This window comes from Sporothrix schenckii (assembly GCF_000961545.1).
Source record: "Sporothrix schenckii 1099-18 chromosome Unknown Cont47, whole genome shotgun sequence".
Taxonomy (NCBI): domain Eukaryota; kingdom Fungi; phylum Ascomycota; class Sordariomycetes; order Ophiostomatales; family Ophiostomataceae; genus Sporothrix; species Sporothrix schenckii.
This window is the reverse complement of record NW_015971148.1, coordinates 2,923,292-2,950,030: the sequence shown is the minus strand read 5'-3', so window position 1 is coordinate 2,950,030 and position 26,739 is coordinate 2,923,292. Positions and strand designations below refer to the sequence as shown.

At 58.7% G+C, this 26,739-nt stretch overlaps 10 protein-coding genes across 10 annotated transcripts; 7 read left to right on the top strand and 3 right to left on the bottom strand.

Moving 5' to 3' along the window:
• Nucleotides 1-153: 153 nt before the first annotated feature.
• Nucleotides 154-3,549, top strand: SPSK_02982 (uncharacterized protein; the record flags this gene model as incomplete). Its single annotated transcript, XM_016729827.1, has 1 exon — nucleotides 154-3,549. One exon carries the CDS (start codon nucleotides 154-156, stop codon nucleotides 3,547-3,549), a length of 3,396 nt encoding a protein of 1,131 aa, XP_016585483.1.
• A 2,259-nt stretch (nucleotides 3,550-5,808) lies between these two features.
• SPSK_02938 (glycerophosphocholine phosphodiesterase) lies at nucleotides 5,809-10,114 on the top strand (the record flags this gene model as incomplete). The annotated part of the gene is made up of 4 exons (XM_016729786.1): nucleotides 5,809-5,825; nucleotides 5,891-6,009; nucleotides 6,070-9,881; nucleotides 9,956-10,114. 4 exons carry the CDS (start codon nucleotides 5,809-5,811, stop codon nucleotides 10,112-10,114), a joined length of 4,107 nt encoding a protein of 1,368 aa, XP_016585482.1.
• A 1,387-nt stretch (nucleotides 10,115-11,501) lies between these two features.
• SPSK_03284 (uncharacterized protein) lies at nucleotides 11,502-13,103 on the top strand (the record flags this gene model as incomplete). The annotated part of the gene is made up of 2 exons (XM_016730123.1): nucleotides 11,502-11,891; nucleotides 11,970-13,103. 2 exons carry the CDS (start codon nucleotides 11,502-11,504, stop codon nucleotides 13,101-13,103), a joined length of 1,524 nt encoding a protein of 507 aa, XP_016585481.1.
• A 473-nt stretch (nucleotides 13,104-13,576) lies between these two features.
• Nucleotides 13,577-14,418, bottom strand: SPSK_03564 (uncharacterized protein; the record flags this gene model as incomplete). The annotated part of the gene is made up of 2 exons (XM_016730402.1): nucleotides 13,577-14,032; nucleotides 14,095-14,418. 2 exons carry the CDS (start codon nucleotides 14,416-14,418, stop codon nucleotides 13,577-13,579), a joined length of 780 nt encoding a protein of 259 aa, XP_016585480.1.
• An 898-nt stretch (nucleotides 14,419-15,316) lies between these two features.
• On the top strand, nucleotides 15,317-17,708 carry SPSK_03090 (ATP-binding protein cassette, subfamily D (ALD), member 2; the record flags this gene model as incomplete). The annotated part of the gene is made up of 3 exons (XM_016729931.1): nucleotides 15,317-16,069; nucleotides 16,150-16,892; nucleotides 16,970-17,708. 3 exons carry the CDS (start codon nucleotides 15,317-15,319, stop codon nucleotides 17,706-17,708), a joined length of 2,235 nt encoding a protein of 744 aa, XP_016585479.1.
• A 511-nt stretch (nucleotides 17,709-18,219) lies between these two features.
• Nucleotides 18,220-19,005, top strand: SPSK_03593 (uncharacterized protein; the record flags this gene model as incomplete). The annotated part of the gene is made up of 1 exon (XM_016730430.1): nucleotides 18,220-19,005. One exon carries the CDS (start codon nucleotides 18,220-18,222, stop codon nucleotides 19,003-19,005), a length of 786 nt encoding a protein of 261 aa, XP_016585478.1.
• Nucleotides 19,006-19,194: 189 nt separating this feature from the next.
• SPSK_03625 (uncharacterized protein) lies at nucleotides 19,195-19,881 on the bottom strand (the record flags this gene model as incomplete). Its single annotated transcript, XM_016730462.1, has 1 exon — nucleotides 19,195-19,881. One exon carries the CDS (start codon nucleotides 19,879-19,881, stop codon nucleotides 19,195-19,197), a length of 687 nt encoding a protein of 228 aa, XP_016585477.1.
• A 1,579-nt stretch (nucleotides 19,882-21,460) lies between these two features.
• Nucleotides 21,461-23,077, top strand: SPSK_03278 (zinc finger protein; the record flags this gene model as incomplete). Its single annotated transcript, XM_016730117.1, has 1 exon — nucleotides 21,461-23,077. One exon carries the CDS (start codon nucleotides 21,461-21,463, stop codon nucleotides 23,075-23,077), a length of 1,617 nt encoding a protein of 538 aa, XP_016585476.1.
• Nucleotides 23,078-23,552: 475 nt separating this feature from the next.
• Nucleotides 23,553-24,973, bottom strand: SPSK_03349 (chromatin spt2 protein; the record flags this gene model as incomplete). Its single annotated transcript, XM_016730187.1, has 2 exons — nucleotides 23,553-24,905; nucleotides 24,971-24,973. 2 exons carry the CDS (start codon nucleotides 24,971-24,973, stop codon nucleotides 23,553-23,555), a joined length of 1,356 nt encoding a protein of 451 aa, XP_016585475.1.
• Nucleotides 24,974-26,188: 1,215 nt separating this feature from the next.
• SPSK_03751 (large subunit ribosomal protein LP2) lies at nucleotides 26,189-26,524 on the top strand (the record flags this gene model as incomplete). Its single annotated transcript, XM_016730585.1, has 1 exon — nucleotides 26,189-26,524. The coding sequence occupies one exon, from the start codon at nucleotides 26,189-26,191 to the stop codon at nucleotides 26,522-26,524; it is 336 nt and encodes a 111-aa protein (XP_016585474.1).
• Between the last annotated feature and the right edge of the window lie 215 nt (nucleotides 26,525-26,739).

Here is a 26,739-nt window from a genome sequence, read left to right as displayed (position 1 = left end):
ATCTGAACAAAAACGAGCATCCGTCTCCGACGACACTCGAAAAAACACGACTCGCACGACACACCTTTCCCCCTCCCCTCTTGGAACCGCCGCCAGCCCGACACTCGCCAATTGGTCTTGGCACCGACCTGACGAGCGAGTCATGCACCCACGATGCGCAATTTACGGTCATGGGCTCCGCAGAGCAGCATCTGCCACAGCTGCAGGCGAGAATGGCTTCGACGCAGCACTGAGCGTCGCGTGCCAGCTGGCCACGTGCTGGCCCGGGGCGTGCGGAGCTTCCACGCAGACGCAATGAGTGGGAGAGCCTCTTCGGGGGTTCTCGTCATGGCGGCATCTCCGTCTGGGACACGCGCAACGGGCACTCGTCTTGCCCGGCGAGCGAGGCGAAGGTCCGGACCGCATGACAACATTTATGCCGCTTTCTACACCACCATCATGGCCACTGTCGCTGCGGCCGACGCGGGGCGAAAGGTGCGGCAGCGCCGAGATCAGGGACAGCGTCTCGACGATGCCCGCCAGGAACTGCTGCGCATCCTGCACGACCCGTCGCCGCTGGACTACAACCTGACCAATGGCCTGCCGCCGTCCTCCGTCGATGAATGGCCGCCATCGGACAACCCGATAGTACCTGCACCGACAATCGACAACACACCAACAACAACCTCGCGAAACGCTGTGATTGAGGCTATCAAAGCTATCTGTGTGCCACCCGCCCAATTGCGTCGGCATGCGGCCGATACAAAACAGCGCGAGGCCTACCTGACTTGGCTGCACGCCCAGTTCGGCATGCGGCGGCGCTGGTGGTCACCGCGGCCTGCGTTGGACGCAGGGCTCGAAAACTTGGCCGAGGCCCTGCTGGAAGAAGAAATTGCGACGCAAAATACCTTGTTAGAAGGCCAGCGCGAGCCACAGAAGGCCGTACACTTTGCAAAGATGACAGAGGCCACGAACCGCCTCGTCGACAGCCTGATCATCGAGGGCCACCGTATCGGGAGCTTCGACGACCCCGTGGCCCAAAAGAGGTCCATGGAGAGCCTCGAATCGCCCTGGCACGCCATGCGAATGCTGCGCTCCGACGGCTACCCGAGTTTTCGGCTGCCCAACCTCGACCCCGCCGCCACGACTGCCGCCCGCCGCGAAGCCAACGAGGCCGCGCGCAACATCTTCCGGACCTGGTCCCAAGCGCGGATCTACGGCCGTCCCCGCGCTTCGGCATTGCAGATGGCCATGGGACGCACGCAGAACGTGACCCCGGCTGTCTGGAACGCCAAGGAGGTCAAGTTCTGGGTTGCCAAGCTGTGCTACAACATGCTCGTCAGCAGCGCACCGCCCGGCATCCACAACTACAACACGCTCATACTGGGCTTTATCAGCGTCGGGCAGCACACGCTGGCGCAGCTCGTTGCTGACTCTTTGTTGTATGACACGCGGCTGCTGCCCACACAGCAAACGCTGGTCTGTCTCCTGCACCAGGCGCGCGCACAGGGTGACTTAGTCGGCTTTCACCGCGTGCTGCGACGCATCGTAGCCCTGGATCCGCGCGGCGTCAAGATCCGCCGCCGCGCCACCCCCGACGTCGCCCGCTACGGCCTCCACCGCGAGTGGGCCCGCAACCACGACGTCAACCTGGCTTCGGGCTATGTCGTGCAGCGAGCCGATGTCGACGGTCCCGTGGTCGAGGCCACCATCTGGGGCTTGCTCTCGCTGGACCAGGTGCGCCACGCGGCCGTGGTCTTTTCCACCTACCTCGACGACTGCACGCACATGGACGCGTCTACGCTCAACTCGGTGCTCGACCCGGTCCTGGACGCCGTGGACATTCCCGGCGCCCGCGTGCTTCTGCGCGGCTTTTCCAAGAACGCCAGTATCGTGAACAGGGTGCTCCTGAGCGAAACGCGCTCGGCGGAAAAGCTGGCCATGCGCATCCGCATCCTACTCGCCATAGCAACCGCGCCCGAACCCGCACTACGGGCCCAGCCGAAACAAGAGCCTCTGCGGCCACGCCAACGGCAGGCCGTTGTGACGCATGCCGCATCGGAAGCGGCGGACGACGAGCTACAGGAAACTACGCCGGAGCCGGGGGTAGAGGACGAGGACGAGTATTGGGCCGAAGAGGTGGACGGATACGTGGAGCCCACGTACGACAACAACCCGGAGCTCGCCTACGCAAAGAACCTACATGCGGACGGCAAGCCGCTATCCAAGTCGCAGATCCGCATGCTTAAGCAGTTTGACGCCGCCACGGCTGCGTCCCGTGAAGTGGACATGGCAGCGGAAGAACAACGACTCGAGAGCCAGCGGTGGCTAGACAGAGCCGCAAAGAATATGCACAATGGTACAGGCTACGGCTACGGCTGCGTCTATGGTGGGTACAGCAGTGGCGCCGACCAACTGGCCGCCGCCCTGTTCGTGGCAGAAACGAACGTCTACCTCATGCGCCTGTCCAAAGTCACAGACGCCGTACAAAAGGCCATTGACGCCTACGAAGACGAGTCTGCGCTTGCGGACCGCGCCGACGGCTGGTCGTCGCGCTTGGAAAGTCTGATCAACGTCCCACAGAGGCAGCGGCATGAACAAGAGCAATACCGCCGCATGGCCCGCCTCAAGGCCGTCGACCAAACCACCGAAGCCGTGCTCTCGTCGTGCTCTCATATCATGGAGCAGTTTATGGAAACCGTCACCGCCGATCTGGCGGCGACATCCGCTGCCGCGTCCGCTGCCGAGGCGGCTGCCGCGTCCGAAGCCCTGCAAATCAAAACAAACTACTCATTCCTGTCCATTCTCAGGTCTTTTTTGAACCGCACCGGCTTGCCCTTTGGCGTGCGCTTGGCGGCGTACTTGTCGACTGCGAAAACTTACCAAGCGAACAAGTCTGACGCCGCGACCCAGGCTCATGCGGAGGAAGAGGCAAAGGCAGAGGCAGCGGCGGAACAGGCTGGCCATGCCGAGGCGGCACAGTGGCACGGGGCAGGGGCTGAGGTTGAAGCTGGTTGGTCGGACAATGGCTACGACCACAATTACGCTGGAAACTACGACTACGACTCCTATGACGACCCTGAGCGCAACCCCGATCGCGACTCCGATGAGGAAGTGGTGGCGCCCATGCCACCCTCACTGCTGCCGTTCTCGCTCTCGCCGTCGCTCGCGCAGCAAACAGCTCTCCTCGAGCGCCATGTAACTGAAGACATGCCCGCTGTCACGTCCCTTTACGAGAACCAGCTCAAGGAGATCCTGCTGCAGGCCATCTTCCCCATCGCCGACAACAGCCGCAATAGTCTGGAGAAGACCTTTGCGCTGCGACGCGCCGCCCTCGACATGACACTTGACGCTCTGATGGAGGCCCGCCTGCACCTCATCGAGTACGGCGCCACTATTGTCATGGAAGAAGCGCCAGCCCTGGCAATTACAGATGGAAGTGAGACGCATGCCGACGGCGTGCGCTGCGAGTCAGAGATGGCCGACGAATTGACAGCCACCGAGTCTACGAGAGAAGGAGACAAGGATGCGTACGGTAACTTTCGAGTAGGCGCCGTCATATCGAGTTGAGGGCAACTGACATGCCACATTTGATCGTACGCACGATACCATAGAATATTAGAAGTACTTGCACGACATACATACCTGAATAGAGAGCCACCCATTCCATGGAGTGGAACCGACACCGGCACATGACAAGATGCACTGGACGTCTTTTCATTTTGAATTTGATTTTGAATTTGATTTTGAATTTGCCTCCTCACACCCACCGCTAAGGCTTTTCGTCCCTCAAACAATGGCACGAGACCCTGCATACACTAGCGTCAGGAACAGTATTGGAAAAAGGACCACGGAAACCCGAAAGACGGGCAGCCCCTAACCAAAGGCGGCCGAAAGCGGGTAGAGCTTGCGAGCAGCTGGACAAGACGGAGTGACCTGTCAAGGCAGCAGGCAGCAGGACCGACCCGAAAGAAACCTGGTGACGCGCTGAGGGCTCTGCCAGCAGCCACAGAACCGGCAGAGCGGCCAGGCCAACAGCACATTCGAGCTCGTGACCATGGTCAAGTGACAGTTGAGCATTTCCGGCGCTACGACCAAAGGAAGGGGACGGGGCGTTCCAGACAACAGAGAAGGCATGGAAAGGGTCGACTCAGTTTCGCGGCTGCTCTTTCCCTTTGCGATTTTGCTTGGCAAAGCTGATGCCTTTCTCTCCTTCCCCTACGAAGCGCGGATAGAGCGGTGTGTCTTTTTGTGTGTACTATGTAAGATATGACATAAAACGGCTTTGCCAAACGGGAAAGTAGGCACACGACGCACGTCTTCAGTAGGCTAGTGCCGCAGCGAACAGGGTTGTGCTCGTCGGAGGAGGTCATGTGCTGTTCCGCGGCAAGCCAATAACTTACACGCTTTGTATATCACATATTCACGTGCTGCATAAAATCTCTTCTGATAATCGCATGAAGACACGGCAAATTCTTACGCCATCCTTCTGGAAGGACTTATCAACGCTCTTTCCTGTTTGCTCTATGAATGCGCCCTTTCCTAATTGAAAGGCATCGTGTGTCTTGGTGAGCAAAGGAAGGTACAATGCAGGTGAAAATTCAGGTTGAGCCAGTGAGGAGCGGGGCCTGATCCACGGGACGCCCCTGCGGCGCTCTGACTGGCTGCTGGTGGGGGCAACTTGGAGCCGTGTGGTACAAAGCAACTTGCACGTTTCTAGAAGGGACGAAAAAAAAGCTTTAAATGGCATGTGCGAAAAAGAAACCAAAAATGGAAGTCGTAGAAAAACGAACGGAAGAGATGGCAAGAGGCAGGGGCACCGTCAGTCGAAAGCCGACACCTGGAAACAAAAGGAAGGTGCGCACGAGGTAGGGCACAGGGAGTGTAGTCTTTGACTTTGATGGCCCTGGACACATCTGCAAAAGCACGAACATCACTAAGAATCCTCAAGCACGTAGTAATACTGCTCAGACAAAGACCCGGCGTTTGCGGTCTGATGTCAGCATGTTCCATCAACTGCAGCTCGTAATTTCTATAGGCACACTAACTACCTGTCGTTGTCCGTCTCTCCTTCCTCCTTTGGCATATGGCGGTCCACCTATGATTTCATACTAGCCCATCTATTTTCCCGTGCCTGTCTCGATACCTTCCTTCCGCGTAGGTGCTTGACGTCGCTACCTCGTATTGCTGTCGAGACGCAAAAAAATAAACGGAAAGACCCTTCTTAGGACCATATCTGGACCTCCGACCACGGTGCACGAGCGTCGCACCTTCCTTCTCAACTCCCCCCTCAGAAGCGGTATGTTGTCGTGGTCGAGGAAGTCGAGCTCCATCTGCCGTCCCTCCTTCCCCCGATTCACCAGCTTAACCAACCAACCAGAACGTCGCATCCAAGCAGCTGCCACGACCCCAAACGTCGTCTTGCAGCTCCTCCGTCCCGCGTTCTTCTGTTTTGCTATCAAGCTCCGTCCCCCGACTTCGCCGCTCCTTGCGTTTGCTAGTCCTTTTTAAATCTTTTTGGACATTTTAACATTTGACATTTGACGTTTTGACATTTCTTTTTATCTTGGTTCGGCATCTCTCCGCTCCTTACTTCATGGCGAGCAGGTTTTGGCAACGTATCTGCCTCCAGACGACCGGCTTCTCCTGATACTCGCACGAGTACAGCAAAGGACCTCTCGCCATTTTTTGTCTCACGATCTGGAAGAGCTTCTCGAAAGAGCTGCTCTGCCCGCGTCTTGTTGAAACTTGACTGCGTTCGTGAATCCGCTACGCATCATCAAAACATCAACCCCCTTTATCGAGCATCAACCGAAAGAAACCGGCACCATGAAGTTCGGGAGAAAGTAAGTCTTGTGCCTCCGGCGACTCCCTTGTGCACTTGCTCGACAAAACGCTAACGCACGTGCAGCCTCCCTCGAAACCAGGTGCCCGAGTGGGCGTCCTCGTACATCGACTACAAGGGCCTCAAGAAGCTCATCAGATCGGCTTCGGAAACGGCAGAAAGAGGAGAAACTGCGGATCTTGCAGGTGGGACTCCCTTTGCGCTCCATTGTGTTACATGACAGTCGTTCTTCGCTCCTCAGCCAGCAGTTGCGGCTCAGACATCATTGGCCTCGAGGTGTGGCTCATTCCGACGTGTATTCCCCATCGTGTATTCCCATAGTCTTGACGTATTCGTTTCTGCATTGCCTCCCCTGGATACCCACGGCACCCTCTGTTCCCACACTCTGCCCGCGCTCTTTGGGACCGACTATCGGGGCCATAGCCTAACGTATATTTTTTTTGGTTCCTTCTCCTCGTCGGCGAATATAGAATTTTTCTTCGCCCTGGACCGCAACCTCGAGGATGTCGACTCTTTCTACAACAAAAAATTCGCCGATATCGACCGCCGGCTCCGCCTCCTTCAAGGCCGTTATGGCACATCGCCCGACGTGGCCGCCGATCTCGACCAGGACGAGATCGAAGAGCTGATGGGGGCCCTGCTCGAGCTGCGCAGCCAGTTGCGCAACTTGCAGTGGTTTGGCGAAATCAACCGGCGAGGCTTCGTCAAGATCACCAAAAAGCTGGACAAGAAGGTGCCCAACACCACCACCCAGCACCGCTACATTGCCACCAAGGTCGACCCCTGCCCGTTTGCACGCGACACAACCATTGCGCGTGTTATGGCCAGGGTCAATCGCTGGCTCCTGGCGCTCGGTGATGCCAACCAGGTCGACGACGCCCGCTCGGAGCGCTCCGTCCACTCACTCGGCCGTGCTTCGACAAAAGCAATGTTGAACTTGTCCAGCGCCGTCCTTGAACAGCTGAACCAAGCCATTCAAACCGACGACGTCAAGAGCCTGGAAGCTGGTCTTCGCGAGAGCCATCTTCTGGACCTGGGCGAGGGCCCTCCAGCCGAGACCAAGGCTCCCGCGCTGGAGAGATCGTATTCGTCATCCTCGTCCTCATCCACGATGCCCTCTTTAACGTCAGCAGCGTCATCCCACGGCCTGCTCCTCAACCTCCTGCAGCGTGCCATTTCCGTCCGCTCGAAGGAGACCATCCGCTACTTGCTCAGCCACATACCGTCACTGGACGAGCCTGACGATATCAACCAGCGCACTTGCATTCACCGGCTTGTCATCCACATTGGCCGAAGCAAATCGACGCCCCCTGAGACAATGCAGCAGGACACAACCAGTCCGGCGAACCTAAAGTCGCACACCAACCACTACTCCACCCAGTTCGTCACGCCAGCGACATCTCCGATGCCCGTCCCTCGCGCAAGCTCCACAAACGAGGCTCGGCCGCTCGAGGCCAGTGACCCGCGTGTTCAGCTCCTCACGTTCCTCCTGGACAACCTCAGCCCCGCTCAGCGTCTCTCGCTCAGCGCCCGCGACTCGTTCGGGCGCATGCCTCTTCATTATGCCGCGCAGTTCGGCTTTGTTGTCGTGTGCCAGACGCTCATGTCTCGCATGCAATTGTGGGGTCAATACAATGTGGCGAACGGCATCGATTCGCCAGAGTGGCAGGACAATGAGGGCTACACGCCGTTGCACCTCAGCGTGATTGGCGGCCACCCCTTGACTACCAATGCCCTGCTCGACAGCGAGGATTGGCAAGGTGTGAGTGAGCACAAGAGCGCGGTTCGGAAAACAATGGTCAAGTCCAGCGCGGTGCTTGCCATTGCTACAAAGCACAACCACTTCAGAATTGTGCAGATGCTTGTCGACGCGGGCGTCGACCTGAACTGGCAAGACGAAATCGGCGAGACAGCCCTGCACATCGCGGCGCGCTTTGGCCATGACGAATGCGCCAAAATCCTCCTCAAAGGAAGCGAGACGCAAAAGGCGGATCTGGAGCTCGCAGAAAAGTCCTATGCCTGGACAACGCTTCACATTGCCGCCGTGGATGGCCATATCGGGGTCGCTCGCCTTGTCGTGGAGGCAGGGGCTGACGTCGACAAGGCCGATTCCTCCGGCTGGACTGCTCGGGAGCACGCGGCCCTGCGCGGCCACCTGGACATTGCACGGCTCCTGCTGCAGCACTCCCGGGCGCCACCGGGAACAGAGGCATCTGTAGATGGAGTTGCCAGCGGCACGTCATCCAACGGAGCGCCGCCGGCCGCGGGTCCAACCTCACACCCCACCCCCGCGCCTGTTGCTGCGGCAGCGCCGTTGTCGTCGGCACCACCCTCGTTAAGCACGTCTCCGGACAAGCACTCGTCCCTCGGCGATCGCCGGTCGAATGGGGCATCGCGACTGGCTTCGGCCCATGATGCAGCCCCGCCACCGCAGCCCGTTCGCACGTACGGCCATCGTTATCTCACCGACGAATCGCTGGTCCTGGTCAGCCTGGGCTCCATGGATATGCGCAAGTCAGTTGAGGCAGTCAAACTGGATGATGTTCCGCTCACCGAAGCGCACCAGACGCAGCTTGACACGGCCTTGTCCGTTGTGGTGTCGGCCGTGGGAGCCACGGGCGAGCCGTCGGTGATTGACCTCCCTGTCCAGGAGAATATCTCGACGGAGCCGATTGTGTTCACAACGCGCAACCCCAGCGGCGTGAGACTCCAATTCGACATTGTCCCGACGTACTCTGGCAACGAGAAAAACAGAATTGGCCGCGGCGTTGCGCTCCTGGCACCGCTGCTTCCGGACCCGGATGCGTCGCTGTCGGGCCTGCAGAGGGACGTCTCTGTGCCGATCCAGTCGGCCGATTTCGACGTGATTGGCAAGGTGAACTTCAACTTTTTGGTGGTGACGCCCTTCACGCACCCCAAAATGGGTGTGCGATCGGAGCAGACGTACTGGAAGAAGGTGTCGTCGACGCCCATGGTCATTGGCCACCGCGGCCTCGGCAAAAACTCGTCGTCCAACCGGTCGCTGCAGCTCGGCGAGAACACCGTACCGTCGTTTATTGCGGCGGCCAACCTAGGCGCCAATTACGTCGAGTTTGACGTGCAACTCACCAAAGACCATGTGCCGGTGATCTACCACGACTTTTTGGTCAGTGAGACCGGCCTGGACGTGCCCGTGCACACACTGACGCTGGACCAATTCCTGCACATTAACGGCGGAAATGACCGCAGCAGCAAGAACAGCGGCGGCGTTAAAAAAGGGGACGGCGCAGCAGATGCCGGCGGGGCATCTGGATCCCGGCCCCAGGCTGCTGTTGTGGCCGAGACTGCCAGCGGTACACCGGCGGTCGTCGGCGGTGGCGCTGGTGGTGGTGGCGTCCCTACCGTACACTTTGACACCAGCGTGATTGATGCTCACAGCCACAGCAAGGGCGATCGCAAGAACGGGTACCGCCTGCCTCGCCGGGCCATGTCGATGTCGATGGATGACTCGTTGGAGAAGCGCGACAATCTCAACGAGCGCATGAAGCACACGCGCGACTTCAAGGCCAAAGGCTTCAAAGCCAACTCGCGCGGCAACTTTATCCAGGCGCCGTTTGCGACGCTGGAAGACCTGTTCACGCAGCTGCCGCCGTCGGTGGGCTTCAACATTGAGATGAAGTACCCCATGTTCCACGAGTCCCAGGAGCAAGGGATGGAGCCGTCGGCCGTCGAGCTCAACACCTTTTGCGACACGGTCCTGAAGACGGTCTACGACTTGGCCAACGGCCGCGACATTATCTTTTCGTCGTTCAACCCCGACATTTGTCTCTGCCTGTCGTCCAAGCAGCCCAACTTCCCGATCCTGTTTCTGACCGACGCAGGCGGCGCGCCCGTGGGCGACATTCGCGCAAGCAGCCTGCAGGAGGCCATCCGGTTTACGCGGCGCTGGAAGCTTCTGGGCCTCGTCAGCCTCGCGGACCCGTTCGTCATCAGCCCCCGGCTGGTGCGCGTGGTCAAGCAGAACGGGCTCGTCTGCGTCAGCTACGGCGCCGTGAACAACCAGCCCGAGATGGTAGAGGTTCGTATCTGCCCCGCGTGCCTCGTATTCCCCTTTTACGTTTATTGTTTTGGTGCCCGACGCCATACTGACAGAACCAGCGCCAAGTCAAAGAAGGCATCGACGCCGTCATTGTGGACAGCGTCCTGGCCATTCGCAAGGGCCTGACAAAGGAGGAGGCAACGACGACCACTGTCGTCGTTGGCGACGACGTCGCTGAGTCAACTGATGTATCCGGCACGAAGTCGGAGTAAGAGCGGAAAGAAAGGAAAGAAAAAAGCAAAGGAGAAGAAGATGGCATCCACCTGCAGCGATGTTTAGTTCACATTTAGGCCGCGAGGCTTGCTCTCGCATTTGCACAGCAATTGACTGACGACTAAACTCGTCGATGTTTCCACGCTCAACAACGTTCCACGCGCCCAAGCAGCACACTTGTGCCTCTCACCGCTCACCTCGGATTTGCGACCGTCCGTTCGGGCGTTGAGAGGCTAAATGCCGAGCGGCTGTGCTGGGGCTATTCTCAGCGCAACTAACAAAAACGCCATTTTTGCCTGTGGCCTGTAGGGGTAGTCTGCCACCTCGTGTCGTCCTCCAGCGAGCTTGTTGTTCATCTTGAGATGGCCCATTGACGTGCGCGTCACGACAGACGATGCGCAAAAGCAGCGACAGTGTCGTGACAACGTCGCATTGTAGCCGCATTGCTGCCGTTTTGCGCATCTTTTGCGCAGCTTTTGCGTGCTGTCGCCTCGAGACCTCATCCAGTAAAATACAGTGGTCGGGCGGTATCTCGCAGCGATTGTGCGCCACCAATCAGTGGTCGTCTCTGGTCTATTTTCGACCACAATCTGGCCACGCCGAAAAAAGACTTGGTGGCGGGGCGGCCTCCTGCCCTCGATAACGTCCGATTGCTTTGTTTCTGTGTCCCCAACAGGGAAAGCTAAGGTACCTGTCGTCAACGAGACCCGCCGTTTCGGCCAGACCAAAGCACCGAACTGCAAGAGCTGCGGAGCATAGGAAGCCAAGACGAATGTTGTAAACAGCCAGTCGTTCCTTCTCTCACCTCGTCCCCGTGCGTGAGTCGCTCCTGGCTTGTCTGGTAAGATACAGCTCCTGCCCCCTCCTCCTCGCCTTCGCCGTCTCCTTCTTTCCCTTGCGTGTTGTAGTTTATTGACAGTGGTTCTCTTTTTCCTTCGCTATCGTCCCCGTTCCTCACCAATCTCTGTTCACCGTCCGCTTCCTTCCTGTGTTGGGCTGTCTGCTGCGGCACGCGCCTGCCTTAGCCTGGCCTAGAATTCAAAGGAAAGTCACTGCCCCCGCCCGCATCAATCGCGCCTGCGTTGCGTGCCCCTCTGCCACAACAATAAGCTCCATCGTCCCACTCACCACTGTCTTACCAGGCGGTGGTACCTGCTCCTGACGGGCTCTCGAGCCAATTCGCCGGAGCTTCCTCGTCACTTCCTGCCTCTCTTCTCCTTTGCCCTTGTTTCTCGCGTTTCTCTTGTTTCTTTCTCGTCCCTCCTCTTTTCCCTCCTCTACTCTCGTCACCGCCAATCCGCAGCGTCGCTCGCGATCCAGAAATCACACCACCCAACTCTGTCCCCCGCCTCCTCTTATCCTCTCCTCCTCTCCTCCACAATCAACATGGGCGGCCCCGCGTCCCCCGGCGGCGGCGCCGGTCCCTCGTTCGCCCCTCCGCCATTGCCTGCGGGCTGGATCGCGCAATGGGACAGCAGCAGCAGAAAGTACTACTTTGTGCAGTTGTCGACGGGTGTGTCGCAATGGGACACGCCGACCGACGCCGCGCCAGTGGGCGGCGGCACGCCCACGCCCAGCCATGCCGGCAACGACCACCCCTTTGGCATGCCCAACGGCGCCAACGGCGTCAAAGACAGCAACGGATCGACGTACATTACGCACGCCGACGGCTCACAGACGATCCGACACGCCGACGGCCGCATGGAGCCGGTTATGCCGAACGAGGAGGGCGGCACGCGGGGCGTCGATGGCCCTACCGGCGATCGCGGACTTGGGGTGAGTTTTGTGCCGACGCCATGTACTCCCACAGCATGAGGTACCCTTTTGCCTAACCTGTATCGTCTCTTCCTCTAGTCCTTCGCAGTAAACATGCTCCAGAGCCAACTATCCCATGGCGGCAGCGGCGGTGGCAGTGGGAGCGGCGGAAATATGCTCGGCCAGCTGATCGGTGGCATCACGCACTCGGGCGGATCCAACAGCGGCGGCGGCAGTCACGGTGGCAGTCACGGCGGAGGTGGCGGTGGCAGCAGTGGGCTCGGCGGCAAGCTCGTTGGCCAGCTCGCGTCCAACCTCTTCTCGCCCAACAGCAAGCCCGCGCCGCAGAACTACCACGGCAACCAGCAGGCGCACACAAACAACACGGGCGGTCTAGCCGGCGCCATGATGGGCGGCGTTGCCACTATGTTTGGCGGCAGCCACGGCCCGCAAAGCCAAGGCCAGAACCAGGGCTATGGCTACTCGGGAGCAGGACAGACCGGCACCTACTCGGGCACCGCACCGCCGACGTCGTATCAGGCGACCACCCACACGCCGCAGTACACACCCGGCGGCTCGTCGTCCAACAATGGGGCGCCGTCCTACCAGCCGCCTCCCAATAGCGGCGGCGGCGGCGGTGGAGGCGCACCATCGTATCAGCCACCCAACTCTGGCGCACCGTCCTATGCACCTCCCCCGACTTCGGCCACCGGCCAGCCGCCTTCATCACAGTACCCGCCGTACGGCGGCCAGCCACCACCACAGCAGCAGCACCAGCACCAACCGCCACCTCCTTCACAATATCAACAGTACAACCCACAACAACAAACACCTCAATCCTACCCACCACCACCCGGTCAGCCGCAGCAGCCGCCGCAGCAGCACTCGCCCTACCAGCCACAACAACATCAACAGCAGCAGCCATCTCCCTATGGCAATGTTCCGCCGCCGCCGCCGCAGCAGGGTGGATATGGCGGACCACCAGGTGGCCAGCAAGGCGGTGCTGGTGGAGGGTACGGCGCCCCAGGCTACTTCCCACCGCCACCGCAGCAGCAACAACAACAACACCAGCAGCCTCCGCAGTATGGTCAGCCGCAATACGCCGGCGGTGGAAGCAGCCAGACGCCATCCTACGGTGGGGCTCCGCCGCCGCAGCACCAGCAAAATATGTACGGACAAAGCGGCGGCGGCGCACCCGGAGGTTATCCAGGCAGCAGCGCACCACGGTACTAGTATACCGACTATAAGGTGCCCGTTTCAAAGTCATGAATTGTATGCCGGAGGTGCTCTAGTGCGATGGAAGGAGCGATGCCGTCTCTTAAACCCCATGTGTTTTACTCTTCTCTTCTTGTAGGCTTTTCTTCTCGCATTCTAGTTGGCCATTGTCATTTACGCTTTCTTTGTGGAATTTTCTTTTTTTTTTTATATTATTATCATTCTACGTTCAACATATATCATAGCTGCTCAACATTGCTTGCTTTGCACCTCATATTTATCACACATTGTCTCCGCATGTACATTGAGGTTGTACATACCTTACTAAATCACTGCTCTTGAGGCTTGGAGTGTCATGACTCAGCGCACATCCATTCTCAGAAGTATTTTCTATCTTGTGGCGTGACCTCCTGTACAATCAGAAAATATGAACGCGGTACCCGTATGGAGTCACTCTATGAGCGCACTTTGTCACGCCCCGCTGAAGTGTATCATCTATCCTTGTTCTGCGCTTTCTGCGCTTTGCGTCCTTTTGTTGGACGTACTCCAGCAGCACCAACACCGCCATCGGCTACGGCCCGCAGCTGCGGCAGAATTACGCGCCGCGCCAGCCACGCACTCGCGCCCGCGACAACCACAATCGCCGCCACGACCGGCAGCAGCGAGTGCGGTACCGCATTGAACAGGTACGGATCGAGAATGATGTCTGTGAGCACCGGCGGCACACGGTCCGGGTGCATGGCAGCGCGGTCGGCCGCAACAAAGTCGGCTGCAGCAACGATGCGCAGCAGGGAGGCAGTGGCAGTGGTCATGGTTGTGGATGGCGTGGATGGCGTAGCTGTCGTCCCGGGGCCTCTCTCGACAAACGAGGCCAGCGACGCAGAGAGCGCCGGTGTTGCCGCGACAGTCGCCAGATCAAACACGTCGACGGAAAAGTCGGTAGGTTGCTGACAGCAGTGTCCGTTAGAAAGAGGGTCAACAAATCGGCAAGCCCCATGGCAAAACTCACAGACGCCGCCCAGCAGACGCGAAGCTCGTATCGCTGGCCCCCAGTCAGCTCGTCGAGCAGGAGCCATGTCGTGCCGTTGGTCGGGAAGTTGTCGGCCCAGGGGAACGCAGCGGGCAGGCTGGTCCGCCAGGCATTGCGGTCGGGCGTCAGCCGGGGGAGAGAGGAGGCAATGCCGCTCAGCGCGATGCGATCAGCATCACCACCGCCAGGTCGTCGACTCTGGCCGTCGCCGGCCACAAAGATGGCCTTTTCGGTATTGGCCGCAACAAAGACAGCTCCGACCAGCAACGCCAGCCAAAGGCGTGCAACAAGCCGTGCAGCCATGGGGGCCGTGGGTGTTGGTGTGTATGAGGGAGACGGCGGAGTGAGTGCGTTGGGAGCTCGCCAATGTGGGCGGAAGCTAAAATCAGTAGGGATACTTAATAGCGTGTTTAACGCGCTGTGCTTCAAGTGCTATTGGGCTTCTTTGGGCTCATCCGAGACGTCGTCTAGGCCCATAAAACTCACTAGCCACAGCACAGCCACACTCACATGCAAAAGTGAATGGAAGTAGTGACCCACAAATTTCCACTTTTTGCTCTCGTTTGGGAACAGCGCCAATTGGCAGGAAGAAACCTGGGGCGCCAGAGACCCGCTTCTGCGCAGGTGCCGTCTGGCTTTGGGAGTTTCTTGGGGGCATTCCGGGGGCGGATTTGCGCTTCTGGTGACGCAAACGCCAGTTATTCCGCCAAGGGAAGTCACAGGCCAAAAAGGAACGCCTGACAGAGCGACTCTGGGTAAACTCCACCAACCCCAAAGGAAGAAAGAACACAAGCACGAGCTTGGTCGCCCTTTCTCTCCTCCCCCCCAATGCTCCAACCTCACCTTCCCATTTTCTCCATATTACATTCCAGACTATCTCCTGAATTTCTCTATAGTGACTTGTCATCTACTCCTGTATCTTCCAACGACAACAGTCTACCTCTCTTCAACATCGACGACAATTCGGTAGAACCGACATGCATACCCGCTCGTAAAGAGCCTTGGCGCTTTTTTACGACAACCGCTCTGCAGCCCACCCATCGCTGCAAAGTCCCTGGATCCATTGTCACGATTCTCGTGATACTTGTGTTTGGACGACTTCAAACTCCCTCCGAATTCGAATCCGCTTGATCCTTCGAGTCTCTCAATCCAACGTGTGGCCACCCATCTGGAACGACATCCTCGTCCGGCGCCGCCCATCATGGCTGCCCAGTCCAAGCTGGCGCCCTTGCTGGGTGACCACGAGCGTCGAACCCTGCGGAGTCTTCTGTCGTCGTTGACCCGTGGCTACCTCAACAACCGCACACGCATCTCGCGCGCCGTCTATGTGACGCTGTTCCTCGCACTCGTGAACCGCGTGCGGAACGCCATTGCAGAGCAGCGCGCGGCCGGCGAGGCCGAGAAGAAGGACCATGCGTCCGGGCTGGTCGACTCGTCCGCAACCTCCGGCGAGCCCGGCAGTGCCCCCAAGCGCAAAAAGGTCGAGCTCGACCGCGCCTTCTTCCGCTCCCTCTTCCGCCTGCTGCGCATCGTCGTGCCCGGGTGGCGCTCCAAGGAGGCCCGCCTGCTCGTCAGCCACAGCGTGTTCCTGGTCGTGCGCACACTGCTTAGTCTGCAGATCGCTGCCATGGACGGTGCCCTGGTCAAGAGTCTTGTACGCGGCCAGGGAAAGCAGTTCCTAAAGCGCATCGTGTGGTGGATGCTCATCGCCGTGCCGGCCACATTTACCAACTCCATGCTGGCCTACCACCAGGCCGAGCTGGCCCTGCGCTACCGCACGCGCCTGACGCACTTCATCCACGAGCGCTACCTGTCCAACATGACCTTTTACGGCCTGTCTGCGCTGGACGACCGCATCAAGAACCCGGACCAGCTGATTGCGGTCGACGTTGCCAAGTTCTCCAACAGCCTGGCAGAGCTCTACAGCAACCTGGCCAAGCCGATTCTCGACATGGTAAGCCGTGCAGCCCCATTCTACGTTCACTGTCACCGTAACACCGAGATACGCCAGAAGATTAACGCCTGATTTCCTAGACAATATATACATACTCGCTGTCCAAGAGCGTCGGCGGCGAGGGCGTCGTGTTCATGTCGCTGCTCGTGCAGCTGTCGGCCATTGCCATGCGCGCTCTGACGCCGCCATTTGGCAAGTACGTCGCCGACGAGGCGCGTCTCGAGGGCGAGTTCCGCTTCCAGCACTCGCGCCTCATCGACCACAGCGAGGAGGTCGCGCTGTACGCGGGCCACTCGGCCGAAAAGGACACCCTGGACAAGGGCTACTTTACGCTGATCAAGCACGTCAACTACATCCTGCGTCAGCGCTTCTACCACGGCTTCATGGAGGACTATGTCATCAAGTACCTCTGGGGCGCCCTCGGCCTGCTGCTCTGCAGCATGCCTGTGTTCGTGCCCATCCCGGGCGTCGGCGGCGCTCCCCTCGCCGCGGCCGCAGGAGGCAACAGCGCCGCGGCCAAGGCAGGGATGGCGTCGGCTGTGCGGCATATGGCCGACCGCACCGAGAGCTTTGTGACGAACCGCCGCATGCTGCTGTCGGCGTCTGATGCCTTTGGGCGCATCATGTTCTCGTACCGCGAGATCATGGAGCTGGCAGGCTACACGTCGCGCGTCTCTACCCTTCTCGACGTCATGAAGGACGTGCATGACGGCCACTTTGAGAAGAACCTGGTGTCGAGTAACGACAACACCGATGACCATGCCGCCGTCCTCAAGGGCCGCGGCACGGTCGTCGAGAGCGATGTCATTGAGTTTAAGGATGTGTACGTTCTTGTCTCCCAACGTGTTTTCTTTGTTATTTTGGTACTACGCTTTTTGCACGCTGCTAACCTTGTGACAGCCCCATCATTTCGCCCAACGGCGACGTTCTCGTCCCGGCACTCTCGTTCTGCCTGCGCGCCGGCGACCACCTGCTCGTCGTGGGCCCCAACGGTTGCGGCAAGTCATCGCTGTTCCGCATCCTGGGCGGCCTGTGGCCCGTCTACGGTGGCTCCGTCCACCGACCGCCGCCCACCGACATCTTCTACATCCCGCAGCGCCCGTACCTGCCGCGCGGCACCCTGCGTCAGCAGATCATCTACCCGGACAGCCTGCGCAACATGCGGTCGAAGGGCGTCTCGGACGCGGACCTCGAGAAGCTGCTGCAGCTGCTGGGCCTCGAGGAGCTGCTCGCCAGCCAGGTCGACAACGGCGGGTGGGACGCGGTCGCCGAGTGGCGCGAGGTCCTGAGTGTTGGCTGGCAGCAGCGCGTGGCCATGGCGCGGCTGCTGTACCACCGGCCGCGCTACGCCATCCTCGACGAGTGCACGTCCAGTGTCACGCTGGAGATGGAAAAGACCATGTACGAGCAGGCCAAGGCCATGGGCGTCACGCTCATGACCGTCAGCCACCGCCGCAGTCTGTGGCAGTACCACAACCACATTCTGCAGTTTGACGGCCAGGGCAAGTACATTTTCACGCGCCTTGACGCAGAGCGCCGCCTGCGCCTGGAGGACGAGAAGGACGACCTGGACCTGCTGCTGCGGCAGGTGCCTGATGCGGAGAAGCGCATGGCCGAGCTGGAGGAGGCCATGGCGTGAGAATGGTGTGGTAGATGTAAGAGGTTTTTTATTTCTTTTGTATAAAAGAGATGTTCCAGCTTTGTACAGTTTGGAGGGTATTTTCATTTTCATAATATTGGGTAGCGTTATTTATTTGTACAAATTGTTAAATTTTATTAACTTCTGCAGAACCAAAGTGCATCTTTTCAAATTATATACATGTTTTGTAGCCAATAGCTCAACTCGAAAGTGCTTTACATGAATAAGAATAAGTTCTGTGCACTACATTCGCTGACGGTTAGTGTCCACTTTCGAATTACAGCAGAGCACTCCCGCCCCTGTTTGGTGTCGTTTGGCAGCGTTAGTTCAGTACCGACAATTCTGAACAAATTCTTAGCGGTGAGACTTAGTGTGCATTCTGCCGCCAGAATAAAAGCTCATTAGGATTCGGCATCAGCCTCGCAGCCTCTCTCTACTATTCCATCCGCACCTCATCGACAACCGCGAACGCACTCCAAATGACTGTCGCACAACACCTTCACACACCAAAATGGCGGCTGCTACATCTGCACAGCTGCGTTTCCTCACAGACGCGGCGTATTTGATGCGACAGGCGGCGCCGCACACATCCGCCCATCTGATGCGCCGTCGAATCGACTTGGCCCTGACCGCACAAGCACAATCCCAGGCGCAAGGACAGGCAGCGACGGGCCCGCCTGTACCTGTCGCGGCGCTTCCCCAGACGGATGTTCAGCGCCAGCTTGTTTGCACGAGCTGTGGCCTCGTCCTGATGCCCGGCAGCGACAACACGACACTGACGATCCAGTCCGGGCGGTCCTCGCAAAAGCATAGACGGAAACGGAAGCGGGACGAAAAGACCGACACGGCTGCGTCTGAGTCGGACAAGAACAAGAAACCCCATGGTCCGGCAGCCGAGCCCCATGCGGGCATTACAAAGGTGTACAAATGCGGTCTCTGCCGCCGCGAGACACGAATTGTCCTGCCACCACCACCACCACCACTCTCGAAGCAACGAAAGCAGACAAAGCAAACAGAGCGCAAGCCCGCAGCTGCAGCCAGGGCCAAAGACGACATCAAGCCGGCACCGGCTGCTGCCCAGACTGCGACACCACCGTCAGGAACGCCGAAACCAAGCACGGCGTCAACAGCAATCGTTCCTCCAGCACCAGCCAAGGCATCATCCAATGCCAGCAGCAAAAAGCGGGCCAAGAACAGAAAGGCCGGGCTTTTGGCCCTCCTCGACAAAAGCCGGAGCTCGGACAGCAGCGGATTGGGTGGCTTGAATTTGAGTTTCGACGATTTTCGCAGGAAATGAAGGTCGATATGTCTGGTGGTGTGCCGCAATTATTTCTCTTTTTTTCATCCACCCAGAAATTGGCCTACATCAGTACGTACGTGGGTTTAGCATGGCTTCCGGAAAGGCGTTCTATATAGTCCGTCCACATCCCCATTCCTGTCCACAGAATACCATGGGACGTCGTCAAACCTGCATCGTGCTACGAGGTCACATCCAAAATTTCCGTCCTTGCCGGTCTTCCCGCGCGCCCACGCCGACCAGCTCCTCGATGCCGCGCGCGCGGACGGCGCTCTCGAACCGCTCCTGATCAATCTCTTCGCCCTTTTTCCCATCAGGACCGCTGCCAAACACAGCAGGCCAAAGCACACCCACGCCGTTGGCGCCTAAAATGGCCTCGTACGTCGCAAACCCTTCCGCCACGCACGCCCGCTCGAACCCGCGCACCGCGTCCTCTTTGACGCCGGACCGACGTGGTGAGCTGGCCGATGGCGTCCAAGGCGGGCTCGACGACGGTCGGCCGCGCACGGCTTTCATCTGCCGCACCGCGTCGACCTGTGCGGCGGTGGAGCGCGGCTGTTTGGTGTCGACAAGGAGCAGTCGCAGCTTTGGGAAGTGGGCGAGCGGCGCGACGGAGGGCGGCTCCGTGGGGTGTTTGCAGAACCGCACGGCTCTGCCGCGGGACGAGACTGTGTTGTTGACACCACTGGGCTCCCCGTGGAGGCAGAGCTCGCCCACAAACGCCCAGCAGTTGATGCGCTTGATTTGGTGTTCGGCCTCGTGGGCGGGCTGGTCGGGATGCGGGCCGGCCAAGGCGCGCATCTGCTGCAGCAGCGCCGTGCTCAGGCAAATGCAGAAGCTGGCACTGCTGCCCAAGCCGCCGCCAACGGGGATCATCGACCGGAGCGTATACGAGAAGCCGGGGCTGGGGGGGCGCCGACACTATGAAGATGGGCGCCATGGGCGAGGAATACTTTCTCTCCATGGCTGCAACTGTCGGGCGGAGCGGTATGACGACTGTTTGCTGTTTATGTGCGGACTGCAGACGGGGGGAGGAGAAAGAATTTGAGGCTGGAACAATCATTCTATGATTTCAGGAGTTTCTAGGCAGCGATATTATCGGCCAAAGCTGCGAGGCAAGCTGTACATGCTGGGATGTGCACGTTCGACACGCTGTACGCGTTTACAGCGCAGGGCCGGCCCGTCTTCGACGACAGCGAGTAACTACACCCCATATAGTTAGTCGTTGGTGAAGCTACAAGGCCAAGACACAGGATGCTCCCGCCGCGGTATTGGAATACATCTTTGCAAATTTATTGCCTTTAGAAACATCTTAACTTGTAAAGGAAACGTCAAAGACATTACATTTTACTCTTGTATATATCGTGATATGTTATACTTTGTCACGTATTAATTATTTGTTTTGTTTTATTTATTTATTTTGTTTTACAAAAGTGGTCATGGTTGAGCTTGAAGGGAGTTTTCAAAAATGTTGAAATAATTAAATGTGCAGTACAATCAATGTAACTTATCATCAGTGCCTATATAATTGTCAGAACCACTTGACTGGAGCATAACATGTTTTATCCAAGTCGAGTGAAAGCCACAAATCTCCAAACTCTATTCCCTGCAATATCGGGCAGCTTCAGGTGTCTCGACAGATCAAGGTCTGAAGGGAGTTCAGAGACTGAATCTGCCACTTGTAACTGCACCCTACACTTATACATATTGACCATGCAATGTGAGCTCTATATCCTAGAATGAACGAGTATTCAAGCTGACCATTCGTATTTATTTTATACTTGTCCTTACGTACAAATACTACAACATGATGGGAGAGGGCGATCAACATCCAGTGCCAGTCGACCGGCCTTGCTATCTACCTACAATATCAAAGTCTACTCTCCTCGTTCCTTTATCGTACCTCACGGCGAACATCTCTGTATCGTTGCGTGAAGAACCACACGTCGAGTCCGTCTGATTCGCATCGGTCAATCGCTATAGGTGTTTATTCTTGCGTATTCTGCCTATTCCAGCACTCCGTAGTGACGTAGCGGCTACTCTGACGCCTAGAACCTTCCGGATGACTCAGGTGGGCCTGGCCGCCTGTCACTCCCCGTTTAGGCCTGCGGCAGCTTCTGAGTGCACGCAGGAACAGGACCGCTAGCGCGCCTTGCAGCTTATAAACCGCCCCGCAGTCTGCGCTGGATAAGGATTCTCGCCGCCTTATCGACTAACACCCCTCCAAAAAAGTCTGCGATAAGGCTTCAAAAGTTGCGAGGCAGCCGAGTCGAGCGCTCCTGCCGAAACCGATAAATGTGATTCAAGGCTTAAAGAGGATACAATCCGCTATAAAACGCTGCCACGCACCTTCCTGCTCTCGACACAGAAAACACAGCAAACAAACATCTCAAATTCCTGGAGCCAACGCTGTCTTTCTCTCTCTCTGCCTCTCTACTGCACACCGCACCGCATCATGTCTCCCGCCGAGGAAAACATTGTGACACCCGATCAGATCTTCGAGTCGATCGGCAGCCAGGTCGCCCACGTCGACGGGCCCACCGCCGGCCCCGATGGTGAGGTCGCCGATGCCGACGCCGACGATGACGGCCGCGTGGTCGAAGAGATCGAGTCGCTGTGCATGAATTGCCACGAGAACGGCATGACCCGCTTGCTGCTCACCCGCATCCCCTACTTCCGCGAGGTCATTGTCATGTCCTTCCGCTGCGAGCACTGCGGCTTCCAGAACAACGAGATCCAGGCCGCCGGCTCCGTCCAGACCCGCGGCACCCACTACGAGCTGCGCCTGACCGCCCTCGACGACTTTTCGCGCCAGGTCGTCAAGTCCGACACCGCCGTGGCCAAGTTTATCGAGCTCGACATTGAAATCCCCGCCGGCCGCGGCCAGCTGACCAACGTCGAGGGCATGCTGAGCGGCATCGTCGAGGACCTCGAGATGGACCAGGACGCCCGCAAGGCGCAGCAGCCCGAGGTCTACGAGAAGCTCAACGAGGTCATTGTGAAGGCCAAGGCCATGCTCGCGGGTGAGTCCTTCCCCTTCCGCGTCAGCCTCGACGACCCGGCCGGCAACAGCTGGATCGCCCCCGACCTGCACGACGGTGTCGGCAAGTGGGAGAAGCGCGAGTACCTCCGCTCAGCCGAGCAGAACACAGCCCTGGGCCTGGTTGACACCGGTGCCGAGGCCGGCGACAGCGCCACGGCCGGCACCGTCACGTCTTCTACTGGCATGGCTGGCGGCTTGTCCAGTTCGGACGGGGTCATTCCCCTCGGCGGCCAGGGCCGCCTCAGCGAGAACGACGAAATCATCCCTAACGAGGTCTACACGTTCCCCGCGAGCTGCCCGGCGTGCATGCACCCGGCCGTCACCCACATGAAGATGGTCGACATTCCCCACTTCCAGCAGGTCGTCCTCATGTCGACGCTCTGCGACAGCTGCGGTTACCGGTCCAACGACGTTAAGACTGGCGGTGCCATCCCCGTCAAGGGCCGCCGCATCACCCTCAAGGTCGAGTTCGCCGAGGACCTGGCCCGCGACATTCTCAAGAGCGAGAGCTGCGCTCTCGAGTGCCCCGAGCTGAACCTGTCCGTCAACCCGGGCACGCTCGGCGGCCGGTTCACGACGGTCGAGGGCCTCCTCACACAGGTCCGCGGCGACCTGCACAACCAGATTTTCCAGGCCGACGGACCCGCACCCACGCCCACGCCCACCACTGGCGTGACGGCGTCCGGCGTGACGGCCCACCCGCCGCCCGTTTCGAACGAGGGCGGCGACTCTCTGGCTGCCGACGAGCGCACCCGCTGGAATGCCTTCTTCCAGGGCCTCGACGACGCCATTGCCGGCAAGCGACCCTTTTCCATTGTTCTCGAGGACCCCCTGGCGAGCTCCTACGTCCAGAGCCTCGCCGACGACCCGCGCGAGCCCGACGCCCAGATGACCGTGACCGAGTACGACCGGACGGCTGAAGAGGAGGAGGAGCTGGGCATCACCGACATGAAGACGGAAGGTTACGAGGGTGAGGCCGAGGCCAATGCTGCCGCTGCTGCTGCCGATGCCGAGGAGTCGAGCGCATAAAAATGGCATGGAATAAAAAAACATAAAAAATTGAAACGAAAATAATACTTTCAAGTAAATGGTCATGAAACGGTTGGGCGGGTGGAACGGGCACATGGGACGATTCATTTTTGCGAGTACTTTTATGATTTGCATTTACACACGTGCAGGATTTGGCACAAGTATACCTTTGAGTTACAAGAGACGACAGGCATGTTGCGAGGGGCCATCGGTTAGAAAAAGAAATGAACGTTTATAAATAAAATCTAAAAGACTACGAATACTGATTCCAGTTCGCCAATGCTATGTGTAAATGACTTCCTTTGGAAGTGGACAGCGGGACAAAAACATGTACAGAAAGAAGGGGGGAAGAGAACGCTGAGGAAAGGATACCTTGAACCAAAATAACCCAAAAATGCTGTAGTAAGTCATAGGCTGATGGGGTTGATGGGGCGACAAGCAGGAACAAATAGAACCGGCGGTGTCTGTCGACAAATTACCGGCGAGACGAGGCTGCCATGAGTCTCCGCTTGCGCTCTTCCTTCTCTGCCTTGAGCCGCCGCTCCAATGCCTCCTGCTCGGCGTCTTCGCGCCGGGCCTGCCGCTCTGCACGCTGCTCTTCCTCGTCAATGTCGGAAAGCCCGGCCTCCATGTCCGACTCGTCCTCTTCCTCGTCGCTATCATCGTAGCGGCCACGGCCGCGGCCACCAGCACCGCCATAGCCGCCGTAGCGCCCGCCCACGGTCTGCTCTTCGTCCTCGTCATCGTCGTACTCGATGAAGTCGTCCATCTCGTCGTCGTCGTCGTCGTCGTCGTACCGCGACCGCCGGGGATTGCCAAATGGCATGCGCGGTGCACCGCGGTGGCGTGAGTCGCTGCCGCCCGACCGGCCAGCACCAGAACCAGCACCATCTCGACCAGCGGGGCCGGTGGCGGACGAGGAGGACGTTGGTCGTGGCCGGGCGGTGCCCTGGTAGCCCGTTGTCGCTGTGGCGGCCTTTTTGGGTCGCTTCTCTTCTTCCTTGGTGGCAGCAGCGGCCGCACCGGTTTTTCGCCGGCCCGCGCCCGAGGCAGATCCAACACTGCCTGTTCCTGCTCCTGTTCCGGCCTTGCCCAGAGGAGGAAGACCATTGCCTCGACTTGGTCCTGCTGCAGCCGGTGCCTTGCTGCCCAGTGGTGGTAGCCGGCCGCCCGGCCGTGGTCGGCCACCTCCGAGGGGCGGCAGGCCAGAACCGCGCTTCGTCACACCGGCACTTGCACGCGACGTCTCCTCCGCCTTGGTCATCATCCGCTCGCGTTTGGTGGGCATCTTTTCCAGCGGCTTGTGCTGGATCTTGCCCATCTGGCCCATGGCCGACTGTGCCGCCTTGGCCCGCTCCATGATTTCCTGGTACGAGCCCCGTTTCGGTGCCTTATTCGCGGACGCTGCCGGTGCGCGTCCCGTGGTGTCTCCATTGCTTGCGCTGTTGCTGGTCGGTCCACTGCGGCTGCCGCTGTTTGGCAAGGTCGGTCGATGTGACGAAGCCGATGCAGATGCTGAGGCGCCAGGGCGCTGTGCTGCCGGGGCCGGTTTCGAAGCACTCGTGCTCGGTAGTGGTCGACTCGATAGGCTGGGCCGGGATTCGAGAGTCGAGGTGCGTGCTGTCCCCGTATATCCGTTCGGTCCTCCGCTTCGATCCCGGCCGCCAGCGGGCGTCACCGTCGTGGCCGTCCGTGGCAGTTTGTTGGCCTGGCCGTTTGGCACGTCCGCATTGGCCTTTCGTTTCGGCGGCAGCGCCGGCGTTGAGGGCTTCGAGCCGCCCTCGCCGGATATCTGGGCGAGGAGATCGCTAATCTGGATGCGAGCATGCTGTTAGTCATTCAGGCATTGCTATCACGCCGTCCACGATATGAGCTGTAACAAAGGTGACGTACCATGTTGGAAAAGGTGAACCAATACAAGGAGCAGTCGGGTGTCTTCCCTGCTATGTCGAAATTTCCTGCCCGTGACGGCGGTTGGAGAGGGCGGATGGTGAACCTGTACCGTTTGCCTTTTGCCAGCACCGTTAGGCGTCTATCCGAACAGAGGCAAAACGACACATTTGAAGGCCTCTCCCACAAGGGGTTCTCGAATACAGTCTTGTCGTTGTCGTGCAGATGTGCGCAGGTGAGCCCGGCAGCACGACGAGAGGCTGTGGTCGATACGGAGTCGGGTAAAGACAAGACGAATCCGGTGGCAAAAGTTCGTGAAAAGGGAGACCCGCACCCGTGACGTGCGTTGGAGAACGAGCGCAGGGAAGGTACGCAAGCGGAAGGCGCGCCAAGTGCTGAATAGCGGCAACACGGAAGGTGGCGCCCACACGGTTTGAAAAGGGAGGAAGGAGCGTTTTGCCAGTTGCGATGGTTGAGCACGAAATGATGTCCGGAGTCTAATTAATGCTGGACGTTTTCGCCGTTTGCAGACTTTGAGCTGGTTCTTTTTTGGATGGCCTTGCGTCTCCAAGCGCCAGCGACAGCGGTGTCGTTGGAAATAAGGCGCTTGGCCGTGTACGGCCTGGGGGGCAAATGAATCGACTCTGGTATTGTCAACCGCCAAAAAAGTCCCACTGTTTGATAGGCGGCGCGATTTGCGCTTGGTGATTGGCCGGCGCAGCCCGCGTCGCTAATGGCCCCGTTTTGAGCATAAATGATATGCGCTTGACGTGACTTGATGATATGCATGTATGCGGGCTAGTTGGCTCACCGCTCGAAATTTAGTCACCTGATGTAGTGGGTCTCTTAGGGCTTCGGCGCATGGTGCACCAGAACGGATTGTGTGGGCTGGGGGGTTTGGCAGGCAAAAGCTAAAGAGGGTAGTTTTCGATATTTTTTCTTAGTCGCATTTTGATCTTTTCTTTGACATCCCGCAAAACCATCACCAAACTTCCACCACTTTTTGAGCAAGAAGGTTCAGTCTCCGCCACAAACTTGCGGTTAAATCGATTGAAATCTCGTGTTCTTTCCAACCAACACAACATCTGTACGTCTACGAACGTTCCATCGCCTGTCTGCGAACATCGCCATCGCATGTGTCGCGCCTCTCGCTTCTTCCTCATCCTTCTTCCTACATCCTTGTCGTCCCGGGTCGCCATTTCTAACATTTGCCAGATCAAAATGAAGCACCTCGCCGCTTACCTCCTGCTTACCCTCGGCGGCAACGCCTCTCCCTCTGCCAAGGACATCGAGGCCGTCCTCGAGTCCGTCGGCATTGAGGCCGATGAGGAGCGCCTGAACACGCTCCTGTCGGAGCTCAAGGACAAGGACATCAACGAGCTGATCTCTGAGGGCAGCTCCAAGCTGGCGTCCGTCCCGTCGGGCGGTGCCGCTGCCGCTGCCTCGGGCGGTGCTGCCGCTGGCGGCGCTGCTGCCGCCGACGCCCCGGCCGAGGAGGCCAAGGAGGAGGAGAAGGAGGAGTCTGACGACGACATGGGCTTCGGTCTGTTCGACTAAGCGTTGCGCTCTCTTTCGAGAACTGCTAAGCGTCAAGTTCGCTCCAGCCGAATGTACCGACAACGACCAATACACTCGTCCATGCATTCGAACGAGGAATCTCGAGCACGGCCACCGCACACCCATTTTTCCGAATACACGAGCCGACGGGGCACTGGCGCGTTTTCTTTCACCAAACCCCCACACGGAAACCTGGCGGACTGCTCTCTCTGTCT